Genomic DNA, 23791 nt, shown 5'->3' on the forward strand with positions numbered 1-23791 from the left:
ATTGAAAACACCAATTATTTATTTATTATAATTATCATTTAATAATTATTTATTTGTTGTTGAAGAAAAAAACTGCTTCACGTGTTGTCTAAGATCAGCTGCTTCTAAAAACACATCGTCCGACTAAATCCGACCGTATGCAAGATGGCTGTATTCGTGTGCACTCGTGTTCATAATTTTGGGCATGCGTATTCCACGCAATAGTTACAAGCGGGAGATTTTTTCAAATATTCTACTTATTTTTACATTAAATCTTCATTTATATGCTTCGAGCCAATTTAACACAAAAAAATTTGTAAAATTAACAAACGGAGTTTGTAAAAACATTTTACAAATTTTTTATTTGTAAAATTAACAAACGCAGTTGGTAAAAACATTTTACAAATTTTTTGTTTGTAAAATTAACAAACAGAGTTTGTAAAATTAACAAACGGAGTTTGTAAAAATATTTTACAAATTTTTTGTTTGTAAAATTAACAAATAAAATTTGTAAAAAGATTTTACAAATTTTTTTTTGTTAAATTAACAAACAAAAATTTGACAAACGACTAAAGTCTACAAATTACAAACGAATTACCAATTTTTTTTTACTGTGTGATCCTCCACGACTTTGAAAGTGTCGTACTCGTCACCAGGTCGTTTTCAACTCCTGGTGACTCGTATTGACACCTTCAAAATCGTGCAAGAATCACCTACTTCTCGTACTAGTTATATAATATACCATTCATTCGTTTTGCTTGTTCCTTCTAATGGGTCATCTTCATGTCCGGAATCGCTTTCTTCTAACTTTTTAAATTCTTTGTTTTTACTCATTTGGTTGTACCATGATTTTAGACTGTCAATGTCAAATATTTATTTATGAAATGGTCGAATTCGATTTTATTTATTTGATTTACTTTTTTCCCTCGGTTAAATCAGGATTTAACGTTTTAGTTGTTGTTGAAGTCATATTATAATTTTTTTTTTGCCAAAATAATTTTACCTGCAAATGAATTAATTGGTAGATGTATAATTTCTTTTCCTATAATTATCGTTTTGTAAAAATTATTCTAAGTTCTTTAGACAATTAAAATTCGTCGAGGCAAAGTGCCAAAGCTAATAGAGCTGGAAGGGCGGTGTCCTGGTCGACTAACAACCCAAGAGTGAACGATCGAACATCCCTCGGAATCCTCATCGATGCACAAATCCATAAGGGTGAGAGGGCATCGTTCGGGGATGTTCGGTTTTCCTTGGTTCATTTTCCATTTTCCTTATGTTGCTTGTTATTGGTCGGCCTATATGGTCTGACTTTAATTTATTATTTAATATTATTCCTAATTAGTGGAAAATTATATAAGTGGGATCGACAGAATCCTTATAATTTTAGGATTTTATCGGTATCATTCATTTCATTAATGTATTATTAATCATTTCTTTGCAAATAAGCATTGTTGCCAACTGACCTTACGGTCAGTGTTACATTTTATTCGAGGGTGCAATGACTCTTAATCCTTCCAATGCAATACACTTGTCATGCGTTAGATGGAGTTAGGATTGCCAAAATACACCCTGATATTATATATTTTATTAATTAAAAAAAAAGAAAAAGTTCAGGCGTTTAACCACCGGACATTACAATATTTACTGTTATTTTCTATATTTATCGTACTTTTTTTTATATTCAGTAATTTTTCCTTGATATTTTCCTATAATTTTCTATATTTTCCTCTATATTCATCGATATCTTCCTGATATTTTCCTATAATTATCGTATTTTTCTTTATATTCGGTGATTATTTCTCTATATTTACTAATATTTTCTATATTTATTGTATTGAGATTAAGGGACTTAAAAAATTTCGTAGGGGGGGGGGGTGTCTACCACGGTTGGGGGGTCCAGAAGAAAAGCGAAAACAATAGGAAATTAAACTTCCCTAAAAATAATAATAAAACAACTAAAAATAATAAAATAAAATAATTAAACTTGATTTAATAAAAAATAAAACAGTACAACCCAGGTAGGAAGTGACGAGGGGCACAAGCCTGGGACAAGCCTGATTACCCGGCTCTCGGGCCTGTGTCAGGCTTGAGACACTAGCCTGTGTCAAGTCTGGAATGTTCACGATGTATTTGCTGGTGTCGGACTAGTGTATCGGGCTTGACACAGGCTTGTGTTCCCAGGCTCGACACAGTCGTGTGTTCCCAGGCTTGACACCGGCTTGCGAAAAAAATTATAAAAAAATATAAATAAACAATTATTATTAATTTATTAAGTTGACATTATTTTTTACGCGATACAATTTGAATTAACGATAATTATATGAACGAAAATAAACGACGTAACGGGGGATCGATCCTAGGTCACTCACGTAGAACTCCAATGCTCTATCAAGTCAACCACCGGGGTATTAATGAAAGAGTCAGTCAAAATTTTTTATATAAATGAATTTATTTGAGAGTCAATTCACAGTCCTTGTAAAAGCCTGGCACGATAGTCAAAACCTAATAATTGTTATTTAAAATTTCTATTTACAATTTATAGATCTAATTAATATAATTTTTTTTTTTTTAATTGAATATATGCACAAGTCAAGTCCCGTGTGAGGCTTGGTAAAACGGGCTTGACACAAGTCTCGTGTGAGGCCGGCGAAAACAAAAAACACAGGCTTGACACAGGCTTGGATTATTGAGGCCTGTGTGAGGCCGGTTAAAAACAACGGAGACAGTCTTGTGTCAAGCCTGTGTTAACGAGGCTCGTGTGAGACCGGGGAAAACAAAAAAAACAGGCTTGACACAGGCTTGGTTTATTGAGGCCTGTGTGAGGCCGGTTAAAAACAACGGGGACAGTCTTGTGTCAAGCCTGTGCTCCCAAGGCTTGATACACGACCCTCACACAAGCCTGGCACGGTTGTTCAAGCCCGAGAACTCCTACCTGGGAAGTCAAATCATAAAAAACAAAAAATTAATTGAATTAATAATCAATATATAAAATTAAATTAAATTGAAAGTAATAATCAATGACAACTGACAAACAATGGAAAACACGATTTAAAAAAAAAACAAAAAAAAACCGTACACATTAATTATTACTTTCTAGGTAAAAGATATATAAAGTTTTCAATGCTTACTTAATCTTTATTAATCGAGTATTATCTATATATTGTTTTTATATTTATCATGCGATAGCAGAATAACAACACTGAACAACACGAAATAAATGAATAATCATTCGAAAACACACAGCCACATATAAATAGCATACACATACATAAACTATTCACCATACTTTTTATTTTTTGCATCCAATAGCACTAGAATTAGGGCCCTGTATTATCGATGATTTAAGATTTACACATTATTTTGGAAATTCACACACTGTTTATTAGTCTCAAAGAACGTGTGTATTTCTTGATCTACACACTGATTCCTATTATGTCAGAACCGTCATCTTTATGAACTGAAATCGATGCGGATGGGGGGTATTTTTCTTAATAGTGTAACCAAAAAAATTACAGGAAAATCCTGATGCTCTATTAGCTTCAAAATCGTTTCTGAACGGCAATATCGTTCTAGGCAACAATAATTTATAACAAAAAAATATATAATAATACAAAATTTTATACTCATTTTTTATTATTGTATAATTTAAAATAATATAAAAAAATTACATATCACAAAGAATATCTTGAATTCCTGACATAATTACCGCATTATTTTAATATATAAATTTTACTAGTTAATATAAAATGAACAATATTATGAATACCGACCGTAATATGAATAGTCAATACCAACAGAAAAATCAATGAAAGAAACTTATAGTTTAATGACCGCAATCACTCCAAAAGAAGTTTCACTTCCCCCGCGCGTACTCGCAACACGCATGATTTTTTTGAACTTGAAGATAAAATAGTGTCGATAAAATTTTAGAATTTAAAAACTTGTCAGTGGCCACATTGTTCATTTATATATTAAGAAATTTTTCTCAAATTTTTAAATTTTTTAATTGACTAGTATTTACAGTGACTAAAGACAGCGCGTACGTTTGCTACGGGCTTACGGTCGCAGTGGCAGCTCACAATTTGTTAATTAATTAATAACTTGGGTAATTATTGCTTAAAAAATTTAAAAATTTGAGAAAAACATCTTAATACATAGATGAACAATGTGGCCACTGAAAAGTTTTTAAATTTCGAAATTTTCTCGACCCTTTTTTATCTCCCGAGATGAAATTTTTCGCCTCTGAACTCTATCTAAGTCTCTGGCCAGTATTTAAATCCTCTCTATCACTCTCTAGCAATATCTGAAGGATCTCTCACTATCTCTACGACAATTGTGAGAGACGAATCATCTCTGAACAAGAGATAGATACTTTAAAAAAAAGCAGACTCTCTGTTCCAGAGACGAATCATCTCTGAGCGAGAGATAGATACTTTAAAAAAAAGCAGACTCTCTGTTCCAGAGACGAATCATCTCTGAGCGAGAGATCCTAACTTTAAAAAAAAAGAGCGTCTCTATCCCAGAGACGAATCGTCTCTGAACGAGAGATAGGTACTTTAAAAAAAAGCAGTATCTCTATTTCAGAGACGAATCATCTCTGAACGAGAGATCAAAATTCAAATAAACAAATTCACTCTGTATTAACAATATATCTGCTGTGGTTGAGTGGGTAGTGTCTCAGGTTGTAACCAGTAGGTCCCGGGTTCGAGTCCAGATCGGGTCAAAAATTTTCGTTTAAATATTATCGGTAGTAACATCACAACGTAATATTATTCAAATTACAGTACGCGTATAAAATTCCCTATATCGTCAGAGTTCGTTCTTAAAAAGGCTTCAGTTGTAAATAGTTTTTTTTTTTTTGCAGTTTTTTACTGGTTTGATAAAGATAAATAATTGCCTTAATTAGTAATAATAATTGATTTAATTAGTAATAATACGAGAATTTATAAATCAATACTATCAATACTAGCTAGATATAGCTTGTAGAGTCTCTGTACACTCTCTGACAGGGAAACACATTAGAGAGTCTCTCTACACTCTCTGAGCGAGAGATGAAATCAACACTCTCTGAATTATCTCTATGGAGGCACTCACAGAGACTATTTTCAGAGAGAAATAGATTTCTCTCTCGTTCAGAGGCTTGAAAATTTTATCTCGGGCTTAAAGTTCAAAAAAAAACATATTTTCTGACCGGCATTACGCAATAAATTAATAAAATAAAACAATACAAGTAAATAATAATTTTGATGTTACTTTTAGTATTGCTAGACTATAACAAAACCATATAACAAGTTTTAAATCGAATCATTAATTATAAACAAAGTTATGACGAGTTAGACCTGAAAAAATAATGTTTTTTTCGAAAAAAAAATTATTAAACTTTAGTTTTTAATTGATTAAATAATTATAACTGAATATCATTTGTTTGAAAAAAATATGTCTTTTTTGATTCTCCACATAGAGATATTTTTTTTTCTTTTTTAAAATCTTTTTGAAATTTTCTTAAATTTAACGCGAACAACGTCGCGTTTCTTGGATCTCCAATCTTGCTGATGAATATTATATAAATTTTCTACAAGACAATCACGGGAAAGGTTCACACAGGTGTGTTTTTGTTATTATTTTGGATTGTTATTATTTAGATTGGACTAACAGGCCAAAGATGTTTACACATAAATAAAATAATTCAACCGTTTGTCTAACGGCTTATATAACTTTCATTTATTTATTCATTTATCTATTATATTTATTTTTTATATGTAGCAGATAAATACAAATCGTATCGAAACTCGATTTCGAACAATTGAAGGACAATCTGGAGCTTTTCAAATATATGTAACAACTCAAACACCTCCAAAAGCATGTCGAAAAATTCGTATACCTATTCATGCATTGTCACTCCATGCACGCCTTTCTACAGAGACTGATACAAGTGCCAGATATTCTCCTGATCTTTTTAATAAGCTAGAACTTAATGGTAATTTCTCAGTTTCTGAAATGCATGCGTGGCTATCATTGGCTCTTCCTGATATCCCGGAGCGTCCGAATTTACAAGATGGTGAAGCAACTTTAAAATATATTTCAACTTTTACCGGAACTGTACTTATATGTAAATACAAAAAAGGAAATACAGTGGTTTTGAGTGAAAATATCAAAAGTATTATTATAATGAAAGATCTATTGACGAGGGAAGGAACTAAAAGAAAAATAAAATTAGATATTTTTTGTGATTTGGCTGAAAAAAGTATAGCAAGAGTTTTAGAGCTTATTTTACCAAGATTTGAAGCTGCTCATATTTTAACAGAAAAATTGAAAATATTAGAAGCTTTGCAAGAGATGGAAATGAAAATAAATTCTGAAAATTTGAGCTCAGAGTATCAGGAATTATTGAAAGAAGAAGATGTCTTAAAACTTCAAATGATCAAGTACCCAAAGATCCTTGCTAGACTTTATGAAACCGTGATAGATTTATTTGTTTATTGGGATAAAGGAGAAGCTTCAAAAAGGTAATTCAAATTTAAATGACTTTAATGACGATAAAGAAAAACGTTGGTGTTTGAATCGGTTGGACCTTGGTAAGAGTCACTGTAGTTTCGTGATCAGGGAGACATCATTTGACTTCATTAGACATCAATGACGACAAATGACGACTCAACCTCCGCCGTCCATCAATTCGGCAATTGTAAAATCGTTTACTACCGCATTTCACTCGCTGAGACATCATTATTCTGATTCAATGAACATGTTTTTTTTTTGATCGTATTTTATTTTTGACATAATTTGATGAGATTAACGTCTTGATCGAAGAAAACTTTTTATTTTAAGACGTTAACGATGACGTCTTTGAAACAACATTTCTTCGTTCAGAAAAAACACTTTATGTTACAAGGGCGGTGGGAATAATGTGTGAATTTCCAAAGCGCAAGAGGGGTAGTGCGCTTTTTAGAAATTCACACATTATTACCACTGACCCTAGTAACATAAAATATGGTTCGTTACATGTGCCCAATCAGAGAGCCCGCTCACAACTCATTTGGAGGGGAAACACTCGCCAAGGCTCGTGCTTGCCCCTCCAAATTCGTTGAGAGCACACTCTCTGAGTGGGCACTTGTAACGAAATATACTATTCTGAATTGAATTAAAAATATATTGTTTTGACTACATAACTATGTCTTGATTCATAATGAAACTTTTACGGTCCAAGAAGAACGGTTTCCGAAAATAAGTAATATAACTTATTAAATAACTGGACAGTTAACTTTCGCATTAACTTGACAGGCTTGAAAGATGAATGTCTAAAATCTCTATTGCGCATGATAAAATAGTATAGTAATTGGCGTTTCTGCTCATATATTTACTATATATACTTCTATATATGCAATATATTTTTACATCTTTTTATACATATATATATCGTTGAATATTAAATTGGGTTTTCGGGGTCACGTGCTCCACCATAATTTTTTTCCAAACTTTTCTGAACTTTTTCGGCTAATGAACAACTGAACCAAGAATTCAAGCAAAGTTAATTTTTTGCATTTTCATTACTTAGGCCGTTTCTGTGTTTTCTTATTACAAGACCTGTCTTTGAAAAAAACCTTTCTACAAGAGCATTTGATGCACAAATAGCCAAAAAGTCTCTTGCCATTTTTGCAAGCCGTGGATAAGTATTTTGGTTTGATTTCCACCATAACAAAATCTCTTGATCTTCTCTAATACGATCCTGTTTCAAATAGTCATCAAGTTCATTTTCCCAAAATAGGCTTTTTTTTGTTTTAGTTACGTAAAAACCACTCGATAAAGGATCAGCATCTGCACTGTCATCAAAATTAGGTTTTTCAGTAATTTCCAGACATTGATCTAAATCTTGCTGCTCAGTTTCATGAATATTTACAATATATTCTGTTTTCAGAATGTGTTTAAAAATTTTAAAGGATTCGTCTTTCATTTCTCTGCCCCAAGTTGTACAGTCAATTGCTTCAAGCTTGTGCCTAGGATCTAGGATTAACACCGCACAGTATATCCAATTTGATTTTTAATAATGCTTCATTAATTTAGCTTGACAATCTTCAAACGCTTTGATAATTGTCTCATTCTCGTCTTCATTATGTTTGAGATCTTTGCATATTTTTTCTATTCGATCAAATAAAAGATTAATACCAACAACGACTGATGGAAGTGTAGCATATTGGTCACCACCAAGTTTTTTTGTTAATTGTTTAAAACCAATTAAATATCTTTTTAGCAGTTTTAATAATCTCCATTCTTCTTCTGTTATTATAAGATGATTAAATGATTTAATTTCTTCAGCAAATTTAAAAAGAGATTTTTTTATAGTCAGACCAACTTTTATTAACTCCTATGAACTATTCCATCTTGTTGAAACATCGAGTGGTAAATTGCTATAATCCTCTTTGAAATCAGTAGTGTACCTAATAGAGTTCTGGATCAGAGGGAGGTCGAAAAAAGGTAGATCGGCGAGGGGACAGGGGACTGCAACTCGGTCGGTAAAACAGAGATGGTAAAAAAATTTTTCATTTGAATTCTCAGTTGTCGGTAATGCAGAGATGGTAAAGAAATTTATCATTCTCAATGACCCCGGGTCGGTAATACAGATTTGACCGGGAAAATTATATTTTGTCATTTTAAAGAGCAATTTCTCATGTCCCATGTCGTATGTTCCCAATTCGTATGTTCTCAAGTCTCATGTCCTGTCTCATTAAATAACAAGAAAACATTCCTTCGAGCCGGGTTCGAACAAACGACCGATGGATAACTTTTTAAATTGTTTATAACAATATACAATTACAGTCCAGTGCTCTACCAACTGAGCTATCGAAGGTTATTTGTAGGACTTCTCACGTTTCATGTCCCATACATAAATATTTTTAAAATACAATTTTGCAAAAAAATTAGCTGACTCTTGATACGTGGAATTTTCAAATATAAACGAATAAAATGCTGTCGTAGTATTTAATTGTTTATGATAAAAAATAAGTATTAATTGCAAAAAATTAATATGCACGTGACAATTTGCTGACTCTAAATACGTGTCATTTGAATAAGTACTCCTTCTACTATTCTATTGTATTTATCCCTATATAAACGAGAAGTTTTTCTGAAATTTCATCATTCGAATATCAAGACTGTAAGGAAAGGTGAGAAAGCAATTTAATAATATACATATATACATTGATAATTAGTATTATATTTTATACATATTTATTTGCTTGAAATTAAAATGTTTGTAGAAAAACAGCATTCAATAGAAATGGAACAACAACTAAATAATGTTGCTAAAATGGAGAGCAAATTGGATGTCAAAAAAATGTCTGAGTTGGAGGTTAGTAGAGAGTACAAAGTAACAGCTCTACAGAAGATTCATAATGAATACAATGGAGTTATGGCTACATTAAATGATAAAGTTAATGTCTTTTTACCCAGCAGAATCGCCAAGTTTATGAAAAATAATGATTATTTTACAAAAATCGAGAAAGCAGCGATCGATGGATGCTTGGATCTTTTTTTTTGGGAGGAAAATACAACAAATGTGAGTTCATTTTCTCATAAAACGAAAAAAATTAGAAAAAGTTTGTGAGCTCTTCTTCAAATGTAATTATTATTATCTAGACAAAAAAAATGATTATAATATAAAACTGATAAACACCAAGACTAAGCGTCTTTCAAAAAATTGTAAATTATTGAAAGATTTGACAAAAGATGTTTACTATGCTGTGACAAAAATTCAAAGTTCCTGTGGAAAAAAGTCTGGTCCAAGACTATCAGTCGAAATAAATAATAAATATACTGTTTTCTTACCGAAAAATAATGCTGAATATTATTTTTATAATAAAAAAAAGTTCCTTGAATTAGAGGATGTTATTAAAAGAAGAGTTTTAACATTACAATGTATTGGAGAAAATAATCAAGTTGTATTATTAGAAAATTGGCCTAAGCCTATACACACAATATTCAATAAATACATTACATTTGAAAAAATTTATTTTGTTATAATTTTTTATTAAAAAATTATTATACCTATATACATTGTAAATATAATTATTCATAATTCTGATTCACTTTCCCATGTATCATGTTCAGAATCGAAACCTAACCATCTTACAAGTACTTTATTTTTACGTTTTTTTTTAATTTTTTCAACAAGATATATATCTGGATAGCGTACTGGACTCAGTTCTTCTTGATAAAAACATCCTTCAACATTGTTATCTTGATAGTCAGCAAGCTTGCAAGTTATCGGTATTGTATTCAATACTTTTATGATTGTGAAAACTTCAGTTGTCCAATTGGGAGTGTAGCCTTTTTCGAAAATTTTTTTATATTTACTTATTCGCACTTTATCACCAATTTTAAATTTTCTTTTCAACTTTGATGTGACACAAAACATTGGATTTTGGTTATGATATATTTCCCTTAATATATCCTTTTCATTGTTTTTAGTTACATTTTTTGGTTTCATTTTTATAGTTCTGTGCTTTGTATTATTATAATTTCTAATCAATTCAGGAAGTATAGTCAACCATTTATAACTGCCTTGGAATGTAAATCTTTCCCACATTTGATTTTTCAGGGTTCTATTAAACCTTTCGACTATACTTGCTTTTAAAGTACTATATGTTGAGTACATATTTATATTATATTTTTTCATGAGATTCTTAAATTCACTGTTGTAAAATTCTTTGCCTTGATCGACATGTAAATGTTTTTTTGGATATCGACCTTTCAGGAAAACAGATTTCATCGCTGCAGTAACATCTTTTGCACTTTTTGTCTCGTACAGCAAATGCATATTTGGTAAAATTATCAATTATTGTAAGTATAAACTTGTAATTTTCATTTACGGAAGCATATGCACTCATGTCGACAAGATCACATTGCCATGTTTCATCGAGAGCTCTAATGTCAACATGTCTACGTTAATAATATCTGCGAGCAGGCTTGTGTAGCTCATGTGCCACAACGCTTCTCAAATAGTTAGTGTCTTCTTTTTTATTATTTTTTTTTGTTTTATTCATTTTTATTTTTGATTTTCTAAACGTACACCCAAATTTTCTGTCAAATAGTGAGATATACTTGCAACTTCTGTACTCAGCTCATCGATGACGTGATTTTTCAACACTTTTTTGCAATGTGTCCACTTTGATTGTCAGTTTACTAATGACTTCAGTGATATATTTTTGACTATCTTCTTGCATTATTCTAAGTAGGTTATTAGTTTCATTTCTAATTAGAATCAGTGCTACTTTTTTTGAGACAGCATCATTCATGTCTTGAGCATCGGCAATGTGACATAATTTTTTTTCTGCAATGTCACAATTTCCGTCTTCTGTAAATTTGAAACCTTCTCCAGGTGGTCCTCTTATTGTATCGCCATCACTTTTTCCTCTGATAAAATATTTTCGTTTATTTGATAATTGACGTCCAAATATATATACACTAGACATTATTCCACTCCAATGTCCTTTTAGAGACTGTACATTAAAGACTGAATGAACATATATATTAACAAATAATACCAGCTTCTCTTAAAGACCAACGATATGGCACTGCGGTAACGGTTCGGACTTTGAGACAGAAGGTCTCGAGTTCGATCCCGACCACCGACGCCATGTATCGAGTGGTAGGCGCAAGCCAGCTGTACTGCCCAGGTTTTTCATGGTTTCCCTGGGCTATAATAGGAATCGGGTACAGTTTGAACGCATTACAAAGTCGACATCCATGTCTGTCGCAAAAATGAGTTGTAGGAATTGACGGTTGGAAAATGTTTAAAGAAGGAGAGGCACCATGCAAGAAACTTCCTAATAAGAAGTATAGCACGTTAAACAATTCATTTTTTTACCAGCTTCTCTTAATTCTTCAATAATTGAAAGAATTTCATTAGCGTGACTATTATTGCCAGCTTTTTCTGAAGCTACAAGTAATTGAAGACGATTGACAAGCTCATTGGGATCATCCCAATATATATAATTTGTATTATTTATTTTCTTATTTTTTTGTAGTGTTTCGTATTTTGGTAATACAAGTGCTGAACCTTTTTTGCTCTCTACTTTTTGTTTTCTCAAAGACTTGACAAACAGTGATACATAATTTTTATATTTTTGTGTCCTGTTTGTCAGAAATGCACCATCAGGTTTGAAATTTTTACGATGTGCATTTGTTAATTTTATAATTTCAATAAAAATTTCTCGATCAACTTTCCGAATAATAGATGCATCAGGTGTTTGTTGAAATAATAACTCCAAGAGACCTTGAGTAGCCGGATAAATTTTATCTTTCACATAAATATGATGATTTTTTATTTCAATCATTGAATTACCAGACAATAATTTATTGTTTTTTAATTTTTGAATGGTGTACATTGTATTTTGAGCCTTGTCATGAGAATTTATTGATTTTTGCCTTTCAAGGTGCTTCTTTATCATCCAAATTTTTTTTTTTTCTCCGTTATATCTTCGTCTGTGTCATCATCATCAGCATCACTAACATTATTCTTATGAAAAGTTAACGGATCAATATCAATTTTTTCGTCATTATTTGTCAATATTGATTTTTCGTCTTCTCCTTCTGTCTCGTATTCTTCTTCTTCTGTCGTGTATTCTTCTTCTTTTCTTTAAGCATTATTTTTTTTTTCTGCTTGATTTTTACTGGAACTAGGTGCTGGTTTTTGTTTTGATACATCTGCTAGCATTTTTTTCAAAGGCTCAGTTATAGGTCCTAACACCTCACTTGTTATTCTTTCATTTTCAACTCGACCATATTTAATTAATTTATGTTTACGTCTTATAGAGTCACTTGCTTTTTCAATTTCATGTAATAATGATTTTTCAGCATGTAAGTTTGTATGCTTCATGATAGATAATGATGCTGTTGACAGTTCACAGTACACAATCCTACTGTCTTTTATTTTGGAATTTTTACTATATATCGTATAATATTACTCTAAATTATCTGATATTTTTTTTAGATAGTAGATGTACCAGTGGTGGTAGCAGAGGGAGAAACTGTATTTTCAGTAGAATCGTTTGTAATGTTTATATAACAATCAAAACCTCTCCTGTATCGGCCATTATTAATGTCACTATCTTTGTCAATCACAAGGAATCCATATTTATCTTTATTCCAACATGTCGAGCATATATTGCGGAATTTTACAAATTCCATGTCAGTATTCACATGATCATTGTATATACGCTTTAAATTTCTTTCATCTTGACGAAAAAGTACAAAAAAATTGGCATTATCTCTCACCAAATGTTTGGGTATGTGAGCATAGGTCTGAGATAAATAAAAACTATCAACTGCTTGATGTCTACCCATACAAAAAAATGCTCGAACATTATCTTGTTTTTCTGTAGATATATCATCGAAAATCATCAGTGAATTTGGTCTAGCCTCTTCAGGTTGAATAACTTTCTCATGTTCATTGAATGGAAAATAACCAATTTCTTCAACATTATTAATAATTTTTTCGAGAAATTTGTACTTTGGCTGATTAAGCGATTTGGAATACACATAAACATTCTCAAATCTTAATCCATTTGGGTGAATTATTATTGCAAAAAGAGCGTTTGTTTTGCCAGAATTTGAAGGTCCACAAAATACACCTCTCACACTATTCAGTAATAAACTTCCATGTCTTTTTTCAGATGGTTTTTTTGGAGCAGTTTTTTGCACAATTTGATCAAAATTGATGACTGGCAACTTTAATGGTTGTTCTTGAAATTCCATGTTTCTTTTTTTACAACTGAACAAGCTGCTAGCTTAATCTGTACTAACGTAAAAACATATAAATACTCGGGATTTTATTGAATGCAATTAGTTCTTCAAAGACAATGATTGAGCATCAACGTGCAAAAAAAAAAAAATAAAAAAAAAAGATAAAAAAAAAAAAGAAAGGGATCTGTTGAACAGTATCATCAATAGCCTGCCATTTGAATTACACGTTCCACAGTATAATTATAAGTAAAATTATAATTCCACAGTTAAAGCTCGATAAAAGATTAGCTCGTGGTGATCGCGGTGTTAATCCATTGGATGAACATTGTCGTGAGCATCATATAAATTACTCAAAAAATCCTGACAATCTCGAAGAACGACATAAAGCTGATAAAATACTTGCCGATAAAGCTTGGCAACGTGTATTTGTCACTGCCAATGAATTTGAAAACGAAACTTAGTATGGGTTTAAATAGAAGCCAAAAGAATAAAAAAATTCATCATAAAATTAAGAAAATACAAACAACTGAAAAGAATGATAAAAAAGATAAAATCATCCCAAAACAAAAATATAAAAAGTATTTAACAAGTCTCAACAGGATTATAGATATATCAAAACAATCTATAAAGCCTGGAATCACTGATCCAATAAAGACGGTTCTGGAAAGTGCACGTGTTGCTGTCAAAAAAGTTGGTGGAAAAAAAAAAATTCGTTTACCACGAATTTTACCTCTTCCATTGAATAAAGACAATAACAGTGATGGTAGTATACTACCATTTTTAATACCACTATTTGCTGGATTAAGTGCATCTGGTGCTATGACGGGTGGTGCAGCAACAATTTCAAAGACAATAAATGTTGTACATGCAGCAAAAAAATTACTACGAGAAAATCAACGTCATAATAAGAAAATGGAATTAATTGTATTGGGCAAAAGATTATTTTTATCTCCTTATAAAAAAGGACTAGGTCTCTTTTTAAACCCAGCAAAAAATGTAAATAAGGAAAAAAACTTGTAATGCTACCACATCGAGCTCTCACAAATATTGATATCATCAAATACGCCAAAGCTTTTAAAATTCCTTATTTCCGAGGAGTTTTCATGAGAAATGGTTTACCAATAACTGGTCCTCGTAAAAATGAATCAGCAATTGTAAATCTTGATGATAAAGATGGTGCTGGTACACATTGGGTTGCATACAAAAACCGGCTCAATGATGTCATTTATTTCGATAGCTTTGGTGATTTGAAGCCTCCACAAGAACTGATTAATTATCTCGGTGTTGGTAGCATTAAATATAATTATGAAAAATATCAAAATAATAATAAAATTGTTTGCGGTCATCTATGTCTCAAATTTCTGGCTGGCAAGAGACTATAAATAATCATGACACATGCTAAAATAATCATTAGTCATGGATGATTCATTTACGTTGACATTGTCGGGCAGGTCATCGACTCTTGAAACACAATTCTTCCCGCCGATTGAGTTGTCAGCAAATAAAAATTACGTTGCTGGGCTTGTCGAGTTTACAACATTTAATTCTATACCGAATATTGACGTTGGTAACAATAAAGTCTACATTGAAGGTTGTAAACTGATTACAATTCCAACAGGAAGTTATGAAATTACGGATATTGAAAGTTATATCCAAAAAGCAATATGTCAGAATGACGTTACTATAAGTATTAAACCAAATAACAATGAACTACATAGTGAAGTTAAATGTAACAAACGTATTCATTTTGAAATAGAAGACTCGATTGGAAGATTGTTGGGCTTTACAAAACGAATCGTAGAAGCTGATATTCTACATAAATCTGACTTGCCTGTTGCCATATTAAAGGTCAATACACTCCAAATTCAGTGTATCATAACAACTGGTGCATATATGAATCAGCACAAAGTTCACACAATACATGAATTTTTCCCAGTTGTGCCTCCTGGATATAAGATTGTTGAAGTACCATCTCATGTCATTTATCTGCCAGTCACAGTGCAAGCAATACATCAATTGCAATTATCCACTTATTGTCATAGATTGTTCAAAGCAAAATGAATTTTTGAAATCTGGACCAGTAGATATTCGACTCGAATTTGAATCAACAACACAATTTCCAGCTCAAACATCAGCTTATTGTTTGATTTTACATGATCGAATTGTTGAATATAATCCAATTAGTGGTTCAGTACGCAAGCTCGTTTAATATATGCCTGTAAACTTACCAATCCTATATTTATAATAATAATAATATGTAAAAGAAAAAAAAAAATAAATAAATCAAATAATGTTCTATGAAAAAAGAATTGTTGTATATATTATTTTCTCCTTACTGAAAATCAAAAATTATTGTTATAATAAATGAACCAACAATGTATGTTAAAAATTTTTTTTTCATTTATTTTCATTTTGACATAATGTACAATCTTTTATCATGGGTGATGGCCCGTCAAATTCATCTGATTTTTCGTCTTGATGATGATAATGTTCAATGCAACGTTTATATTGAAGAAAATCTTTTTTTGTTTTAAATCTTTCTGGCAATTTGTCCCAAACAGCATCAATTGAGTTTGGTGTAAGCAGAAAAATATATCTCTCTGGTAAATTTGCAATATCTTCTGTTGCCATTTTTTCCAGACTCTCAAGATGACAAAATAGCTGAGTCGATTTTTTCAATGATGAAACTGATCCCCAGGTAGTTCGGAACCATGCTCTCAATTTTTGTACATTATCCAATGCACAAGTAAGAGTCCATAAATTGAGATGATAACTCAGATGGTGAACATAGTTTTTTTGACATACCTTAGTTGGTAGTTTGCCATGCGCTGGACAATCCATATCAATCAAATCAATAATAGTTTTATCGTCTTTTAAAATATTTTTTTTCTCATGACCTTTTACATATACGTAAATTGAAGACTCAAGGCTATCATTTATAATTTTTCCATGTTCAGCATAATCAACATCTCCTGAGTTCCATAACAGTCCATGATGATTGTTTGTTAACCAATTATTTGTCAGTTTGCAAGCAGATGATAATGTACTCATGGCACATGGAGGCTTGAATACTACCGACTTGATATCATCTTCTTGATTTAAATTTGCTATTGCAAATTCTTTCACAATAAAACTTTGATCAGTATCATAAAATCCTTGAACATCAACAATATATTCAACCATCATGACTGAAATCTTATTTAAGACTGAAATATTTTTTTTCTTTGGTACTCATATACAAAAGAGTAAAGACGCGCGCACTTTGGTATTAAATTTATAATTTTGTTTATAGAAATAGTTTTAAAAAAATAAAACGTCAGCACTTTCTACTTCAAATTCAACGAAATATAAACAATATAACTCGCTCAACTTAGTATCATATTTCCATTTTTGTTTATAAAATAATTTAGAAAATAAAACGTCAGCACTTTAAATCAAACAAAAGATGTTCTTACTTTGCATTTTTATATATATTATAAAAACAAAACATAAATTTACAATTAATGTCGCTAAAAAGCCTCAATTTTTAAATACCTGTCTATTTATCACACCTTTAATAATCAAAAGACGTGAAATATCCAAAAAAATATCAGAATATTGAAGTATAAAGTTGAATAATTTGCTGGATAAAAAAAAACTAAAAAAAAAATTAGGCGCTGCAGTTTTTATTATTATATTATTATTATACCATGTATCGAAAAAGCGCCTAATTTTTTAGTTTTTTATCCAGCAAATTATTCAACTTTATACTTCAATATTCTGACATTTTTGGATATTTCACGTCTGATTATTATGTGATAAATAGACAGGTATTTAAAATTGAGGCTTTTAGCGACATTAATTGTAAATTTATGTTTTGTTTTTATTTCACTTATTTTGTTTAAATTAATAATAAATTATATTTGTAATTCGTCTACTTTAAATTGACCGTGAATACCATAATAAATAATAATCGAATACTAATTTTCTGGAATATAAAAATTTAAACGTGTATGTATACTATATATGTACGCTTTAAATATAAAAAGGAAAAACAAATTCTGCTATATCATCAATGATAAATAACTAATACATGCGGCTGCATACACACATATATGCATGTAAAAAAAAATTCAGGAGTAGGGATAGGCGCGGGGTATGCGCAACGTATCCGAAGAAATTAGACATTTCAGCTTGAAAATTTATTTTTTAGTAAGATTTAATACCTGGCTTTTACTGACTCTTATATCTTTTTTATTATTTGTTGGAAAAAATCGAGAGTAGGCTCATTGGAAAGAGAGGCATCGATATATATAATGAAACTGTTTTTATTTTTTTTTTTTTAACAAATAATTAGAACGACATTTGATAAATTAAAAACGACGACGTCACGGACCACTGACTTAAAATACTTATACCCGGTAAAGAGTCTCGCTTTTTAAAAATTGAGGCGAGACTCTACCGAGTCTCTTGATAACTATTATTTATAATAAATATATTCTTTATTTATGATTATTCGGGGTCATAGCCCCAAGGTAAGGTATCAGTTACACCGTTTTGATCAAGAGCTCGTTTCTCATCAGCCCAGCTGAGTGCAACTTTACTTTGTACAATTGTTCTTACTTGATGATTTTTACTTCTGATTAAATGTTGATTTTTTTTCAATATTTGATGATTCAAAAGGCAGGACATATAATTATTAAAATTTATGTCTTTCAAAACCGAACCTTTTACACCTTTTGCTTTTTTGTAAGTTTTATCATCATCAATGTTCATGACTTTATAACTATACAATTTGGCTCTCAAGCCAGCAAACTCAGTCATAATTTTACCATTATTTTCGTCTTTCATATGACCAATAACTTTTTTGTTGACTCTTGGCATGTTATAAATATTATTTGGTGGATAATCTGATGTGTCAAATCTTTCTAAATTTTCCTTCATTTTTTCATAAATATCAGGAACTTTGAAATTTAAAATGAGTGAATCAGTATCCATATAAAGTGCTTTGGCTTCATCATCTTTGAATTTTTTTTTAATATAATTGTAGTAAAAATCATAAAACCGAATTTTTGATAGATCTAATATTGTAAACCCTGAATAAATTGGTTTATTAAAAATTATTTTACCTCTTGACATTTCAATAATTGCAATGTCATCTTTGTAAATTGAACAACTGTGAAAATTTGGTTTCGCTATCAATGATTTTGCTCCGTAGCGACCTTCCCATTTTGTCACCTATTTCACATCTTTTTCCTTTCGCACATTTTGCCTTGTTTTTCCATATACACTGTTGTTCATTAATTTGAAAAAAATTTTACCAAAATCAGTGGTTGCTTGCTGACGCATACCAGTATTAAGATCTATATATTTTTTCAGCTATGAGCTTTGTTTATATTTTAATACTCGATGAATTTTGTTCCACTTCATGCCAAGCCCCAAATATAGTTTTAAATTTCTATAGTGTATCACATAATTTTTCTTGTCATGGAGAGTTGTCATTAGTTTTGATTGTTTTGAATCTGGTGCTGTAAAATGTTCTGGACATAATGGTAAATCTTTGTGGTAATGATGCAAATTTTTTGGATATTCTAAATCAACCTCTAATATATATCCAATTTCAGCTTCATCAGATATATTTGTCACATCAATATTTAAATTGTCTTCCCATTGGAAATCTCCATAAGGCAAATATTGACTCATGCCAGCACCATATAAATTATTTACATCAAAATACATGATGTATGATTCTTCTTCTTCTGGATTGTATTTATCACCCATATATCGGTTGTTGGCTTTTGCGTATCGGTTCATACATTGTGCAACACCACCTCGAATCCCTTTCTCAATGAAAAGATGCACTGCTGGGTCTGTCAAAAGTTCAAGTTCCACACCTGTATACTTTAACATTGCATCAAATGCTAGACCTGGTGCAGTTAAATAATGAAGTGCATCTAGACTGTATGTTGATAAACAGCTCAAACAAAAATTTTCAAAAATATCAGCCAACAACAGCAAATCAGTTTTCAAATATAAATCAGAATATTCACCTAATGTATTTATTTGAAATTTTTCCCAAATATTTTTGGCATGTTCATAGTCTGCATCTGAGATGTTAGCATTATTTTATTTTGAGAAAAATTCTTTTTTTGGTAGTAGAGTTGTCTCAGCTAATTTTTCCCATGAGTCAATATATTCGTATGGAAATATTCCTTTTCTACACAATAAATCAAAGTATTCACTATTGCATTCACTACGTGTTATAATTTTTTGATCATTGCTCAAATCAGATGATAATCTATCAATACTACTAGACATAAATCTAAATGAGTCAATGAATCTTAAACTTACAACAGTATTATCCACTTTTTTTTGTAAATGAAATGTATTTTTCTTTGTTTATTGGTAGTATATGTATGCGACCATCGAATGCCTTGCAAAGTTCTTGTATTAAAAAGTGTGAGTCGTATCCCGATAAATTGTGCATAACGACAGGTATGTTGTGAGACTTTTTATAGTTGATATTGCATCTAGCATGAGCTGGACCTCGATATGATCCGCTGAAATGATCGTGATAATTTTCTTTAATAATGGATCGAAAAAATGTTCATTAAACCACTCATCCAGGTCTGTTGTTGGAAGTATAACAGCATTTTTTGTAATAAAAGATTTGAGTTCTCTCACTTCTGTATCATCTTTTAAAACTTCATATTCACAATGTAAACATGAATTGATCTTGAGATTAATTTTTTTTTTCAAAAAAGCTTTTAGTTTTTTGCTGACAACAGTTTGAGCATCTCTCAAAAAATTTTCAATTCCTATATGATAAAGATTTGTTACACTTTCAGTTATGATATTTCCTTTAAAAATATTCTCCAAGTTATTCCATTTTACTCTGTCATGCAGTGTTGGTTCATCATGATGAGTGCTCATGCCAGCACCATGATGTAATTTTTTTCCTCTTTTTACTTGCAGCTTTTCAATTATTGTTGTAAGTCTAACAACTACTAATTGGATTCTTTTTTTTGCACCGACTGAATCAGCTGAATTTTTCAAAAATTTATTCAATAGTTTTACATTTACACTACCCCATTTGATCCATCGATCGATATTTTCAATAGTATTTGCAGATGAATAACCCGCACTTAAAATGTTAACAAGCTTCTCACACCTTACGATAGAATACATTTTTAAATATATAATTTTTTTAATAATCAGGAGGAAGTAGTTGCCGCGAGATCAACTGACCACTGACTAATGAAAGATGAATAATTTACCGTGCAATCAACATAAAATATATTTAATAAATAAAAAGAACAATACATTTGTCTTGAAAAGAAAAATAAAAATGTGCAAAGTAAGGAAAAAATAAAAAGCGATGCATGATTGAGACAATGAATCTACAATGACCGCGCGTGCTTGCCGTACATCATGGATCATGTTTCGATGCCCCGTTCAAATCATTGTCTTCACGTTGGACGTGATTTATATTATTTTAGAAAAATAAAAAATATAGTTGATTTTACTTTTTTGATGACTCTGCATTTTTTTATCTTTGAATACATTCTACGAGAATCATTTTTTTATAATTTCATGTTGAATTGATATTCAAGTTAAAAAACTGAATGATGACGTCAGCTTACAATCCTATGATAGTATTGAAAAACGAATGAATAATAATAAAAAATTAATATTTCGAGTAAATTTATTGCTGACAAGAAAAAATTTCCAGAAGTCAATCCAAAATGGAGAATGTTTTTGGAAAATTTCCAAAAATTATTTTAAAATTTCTGAAAAAATTTTATTGCATATTTGGTTGACTCCCGAAACTTGGAAAATTTTCTTTATCATCAGTCGGTAAAGTAGGAATCTTCATTACCGACCGCGATGAAAGTTTCATGTGTCATCCGAAAATACAATAAAATTTTTTTTAATTTTCATTTTAATTCCTAGTTACAGCAACATCTAATTCAAAAATATATATGTATAATGTATATAGGACATGAGACATGGGACTTGAGACTTGAGCTATGCCCCAGGACATGGGACACGATACATCGCATGTTAAAATAACAAAATTTATTTTTTTCCCGGTCAAGTCTGTAATACCGACACAAGACAGTTGGGAATTTACACCATCAAATGGTATATGGGACATAAAACATGAGACATAAGGCATGAGACATGAGAAATCTTACGTTAAAATGACAAAATTTTTCCAAATCTGTATTACCGACCCAGGGTAAGAATGACAAGTTTCTTTACCATCTCTGCATTATCAACAACTGGGAATTCAAATGAAAAATTTCTTTACCATCTCTGTTTTACTGACCGAGTTGCAGTCGCCTGTCCCCTCGCCGATCTACTTTTTTTCGACCACCCTCTGATCCAGAACTCTATTAGGTACACTACTGAAATCATTGCAAAACGTTTCCAGGCTCATTCGCTGTCTTTCAGACATTTTTAATTTTTTGCTTAATTCTTGTAATTTAATAATTAGAGGAATTTTCATTCCTTTTTATAATTTTTCTATTTGAGATATTTTACGCTCACATTTTTCTATAAGAAAATTTCCTTCATCATCAAAGTCATCTAAATCATCTTCTATATCTTTATCAATAATTTTTAAAGCCTTCATATGTCTTGAACTCCCAAATTTAATATATAACAGTAGCAGTAAAAATGCTGATTTTCACAACTGAACTTAATATTTCTTTTATTCATTTCTATTTCAAGCTCACTTAAAAATTTATCGTTGACAGAAGCATTATCAAGTGTAATTCCGTTAATTTTATTTTCTAACCCAGCATTTATCATGGTTGTGAGGAATAAATTAGCAATGTCTTTTCCAGCATGAGCCCCATTGCTTGGAATAAAATCAATTGCAAGAGATTGCATTTTCCAATCACTATCAATAAAATGACCTGTTATACCATAATATGACTTGGTTATAACTGACGTCCAGCCATCTACAGTGAATGAAATTTTTGATTGATTGTTTTTTAAGATATCCATTACAATTTCGCGGCAGCGATTATACGTAATTTGTGTTACCTCTGTTAAAGCAGTCCTTTTTAAATAATGAAACTGAGGATTAAGAGCAGTAAAAAATTCCCGGGTCACATCGTCATCAAAAAACCAAAATGGCAAGTTTATAATTGTTATAAATTTTACTAATAACAATTTGAAACCCTCTTGCGTAAGCGTCTGTAAAAATTACCAAAAAACAACAAATTAAATTTATTCTCAAATTAATTTTTCCTTCGCTTCATTTTTTTCTTAGACGATTTGCCAATAATATTTTAATTAATGTAGAGCGTGTTATGAGAAATAAATAAATGAATAATTGAAAAAAATATAAAAATCCAATGAAAAAAAAATAAAAATTTCCAAAATAAATAAACACTGCATTCTTATAATTTTGATGTGTAAACATCTTTAGGCGCGGGTTGGGTATGGAGTACAAGGAAAAAAAATAGAGTTTAGACGTCAGATCCAGTAACGGATCTGGGCAGCAATCCATTTTCTGTCAGTCTACATTGCGCCTTGCAGCGCCATGGAAATCGGTCGATAACCGTTACCATCAGGCGTTCTGTAGTATAGATGAATTCAAATGCGAGTCTTTATATATTTAATTTATTTATTCCTATATATATAATACATATACTCTTATAATGAAATTCCGCTAGAACGAATGAACCAAAAACGATTTTAATCAAATGTATATATAGCTAATTCTACTTTTCTATATTAAAATTATTGTCCGTTTAATTGATATAACCGAATAATAATCTATGTATATTATTCTACAACCTCTTTCTGTTTTCAGATTCAATCAGCTAAGCCGATCAATAGGTTTCTGAAGTTGTATTTTTATTGTCTAATCATATATTCATTTGTTCTATATTTTTCGCAATGTATTTTCTCCGTTCAAATATATTGACCATTATGGAGTTTCTAAAATTTAATAAAACCCTAGTGATTGCAATACTGCTTTTATTTGAACTTTTTCATTTTTACAAAATAAATCTACATGTTTTTTATTTATTAAATAAATACAAATCCTAAGGAAAAGCAGATTTGTACATTAATATCC

The 23791-nt window shown here is 30.7% G+C and overlaps 1 protein-coding gene across 3 annotated transcripts in view; it reads left to right on the plus strand.

Moving 5' to 3' along the window:
• LOC122859575 (Bardet-Biedl syndrome 7 protein homolog) overlaps positions 1–23791 on the plus strand; it is a 129490-nt gene that overhangs the window by 80540 nt on the left and 25159 nt on the right. For 2 of the 3 annotated variants that reach the window (XM_044163242.1, XM_044163244.1), the window contains one exon: positions 5743–6485. In XM_044163242.1, coding sequence (XP_044019177.1) covers positions 5743–6485 — 743 coding nt within the window. The remainder of the gene's footprint in view (positions 1–5742; positions 6486–23791) is intronic. The other variant, XM_044163243.1, reaches the window with a different exon arrangement.

This window comes from Aphidius gifuensis, linkage group LG6, assembly GCF_014905175.1.
Source record: "Aphidius gifuensis isolate YNYX2018 linkage group LG6, ASM1490517v1, whole genome shotgun sequence".
NCBI lineage: Eukaryota > Metazoa > Arthropoda > Insecta > Hymenoptera > Braconidae > Aphidius > Aphidius gifuensis.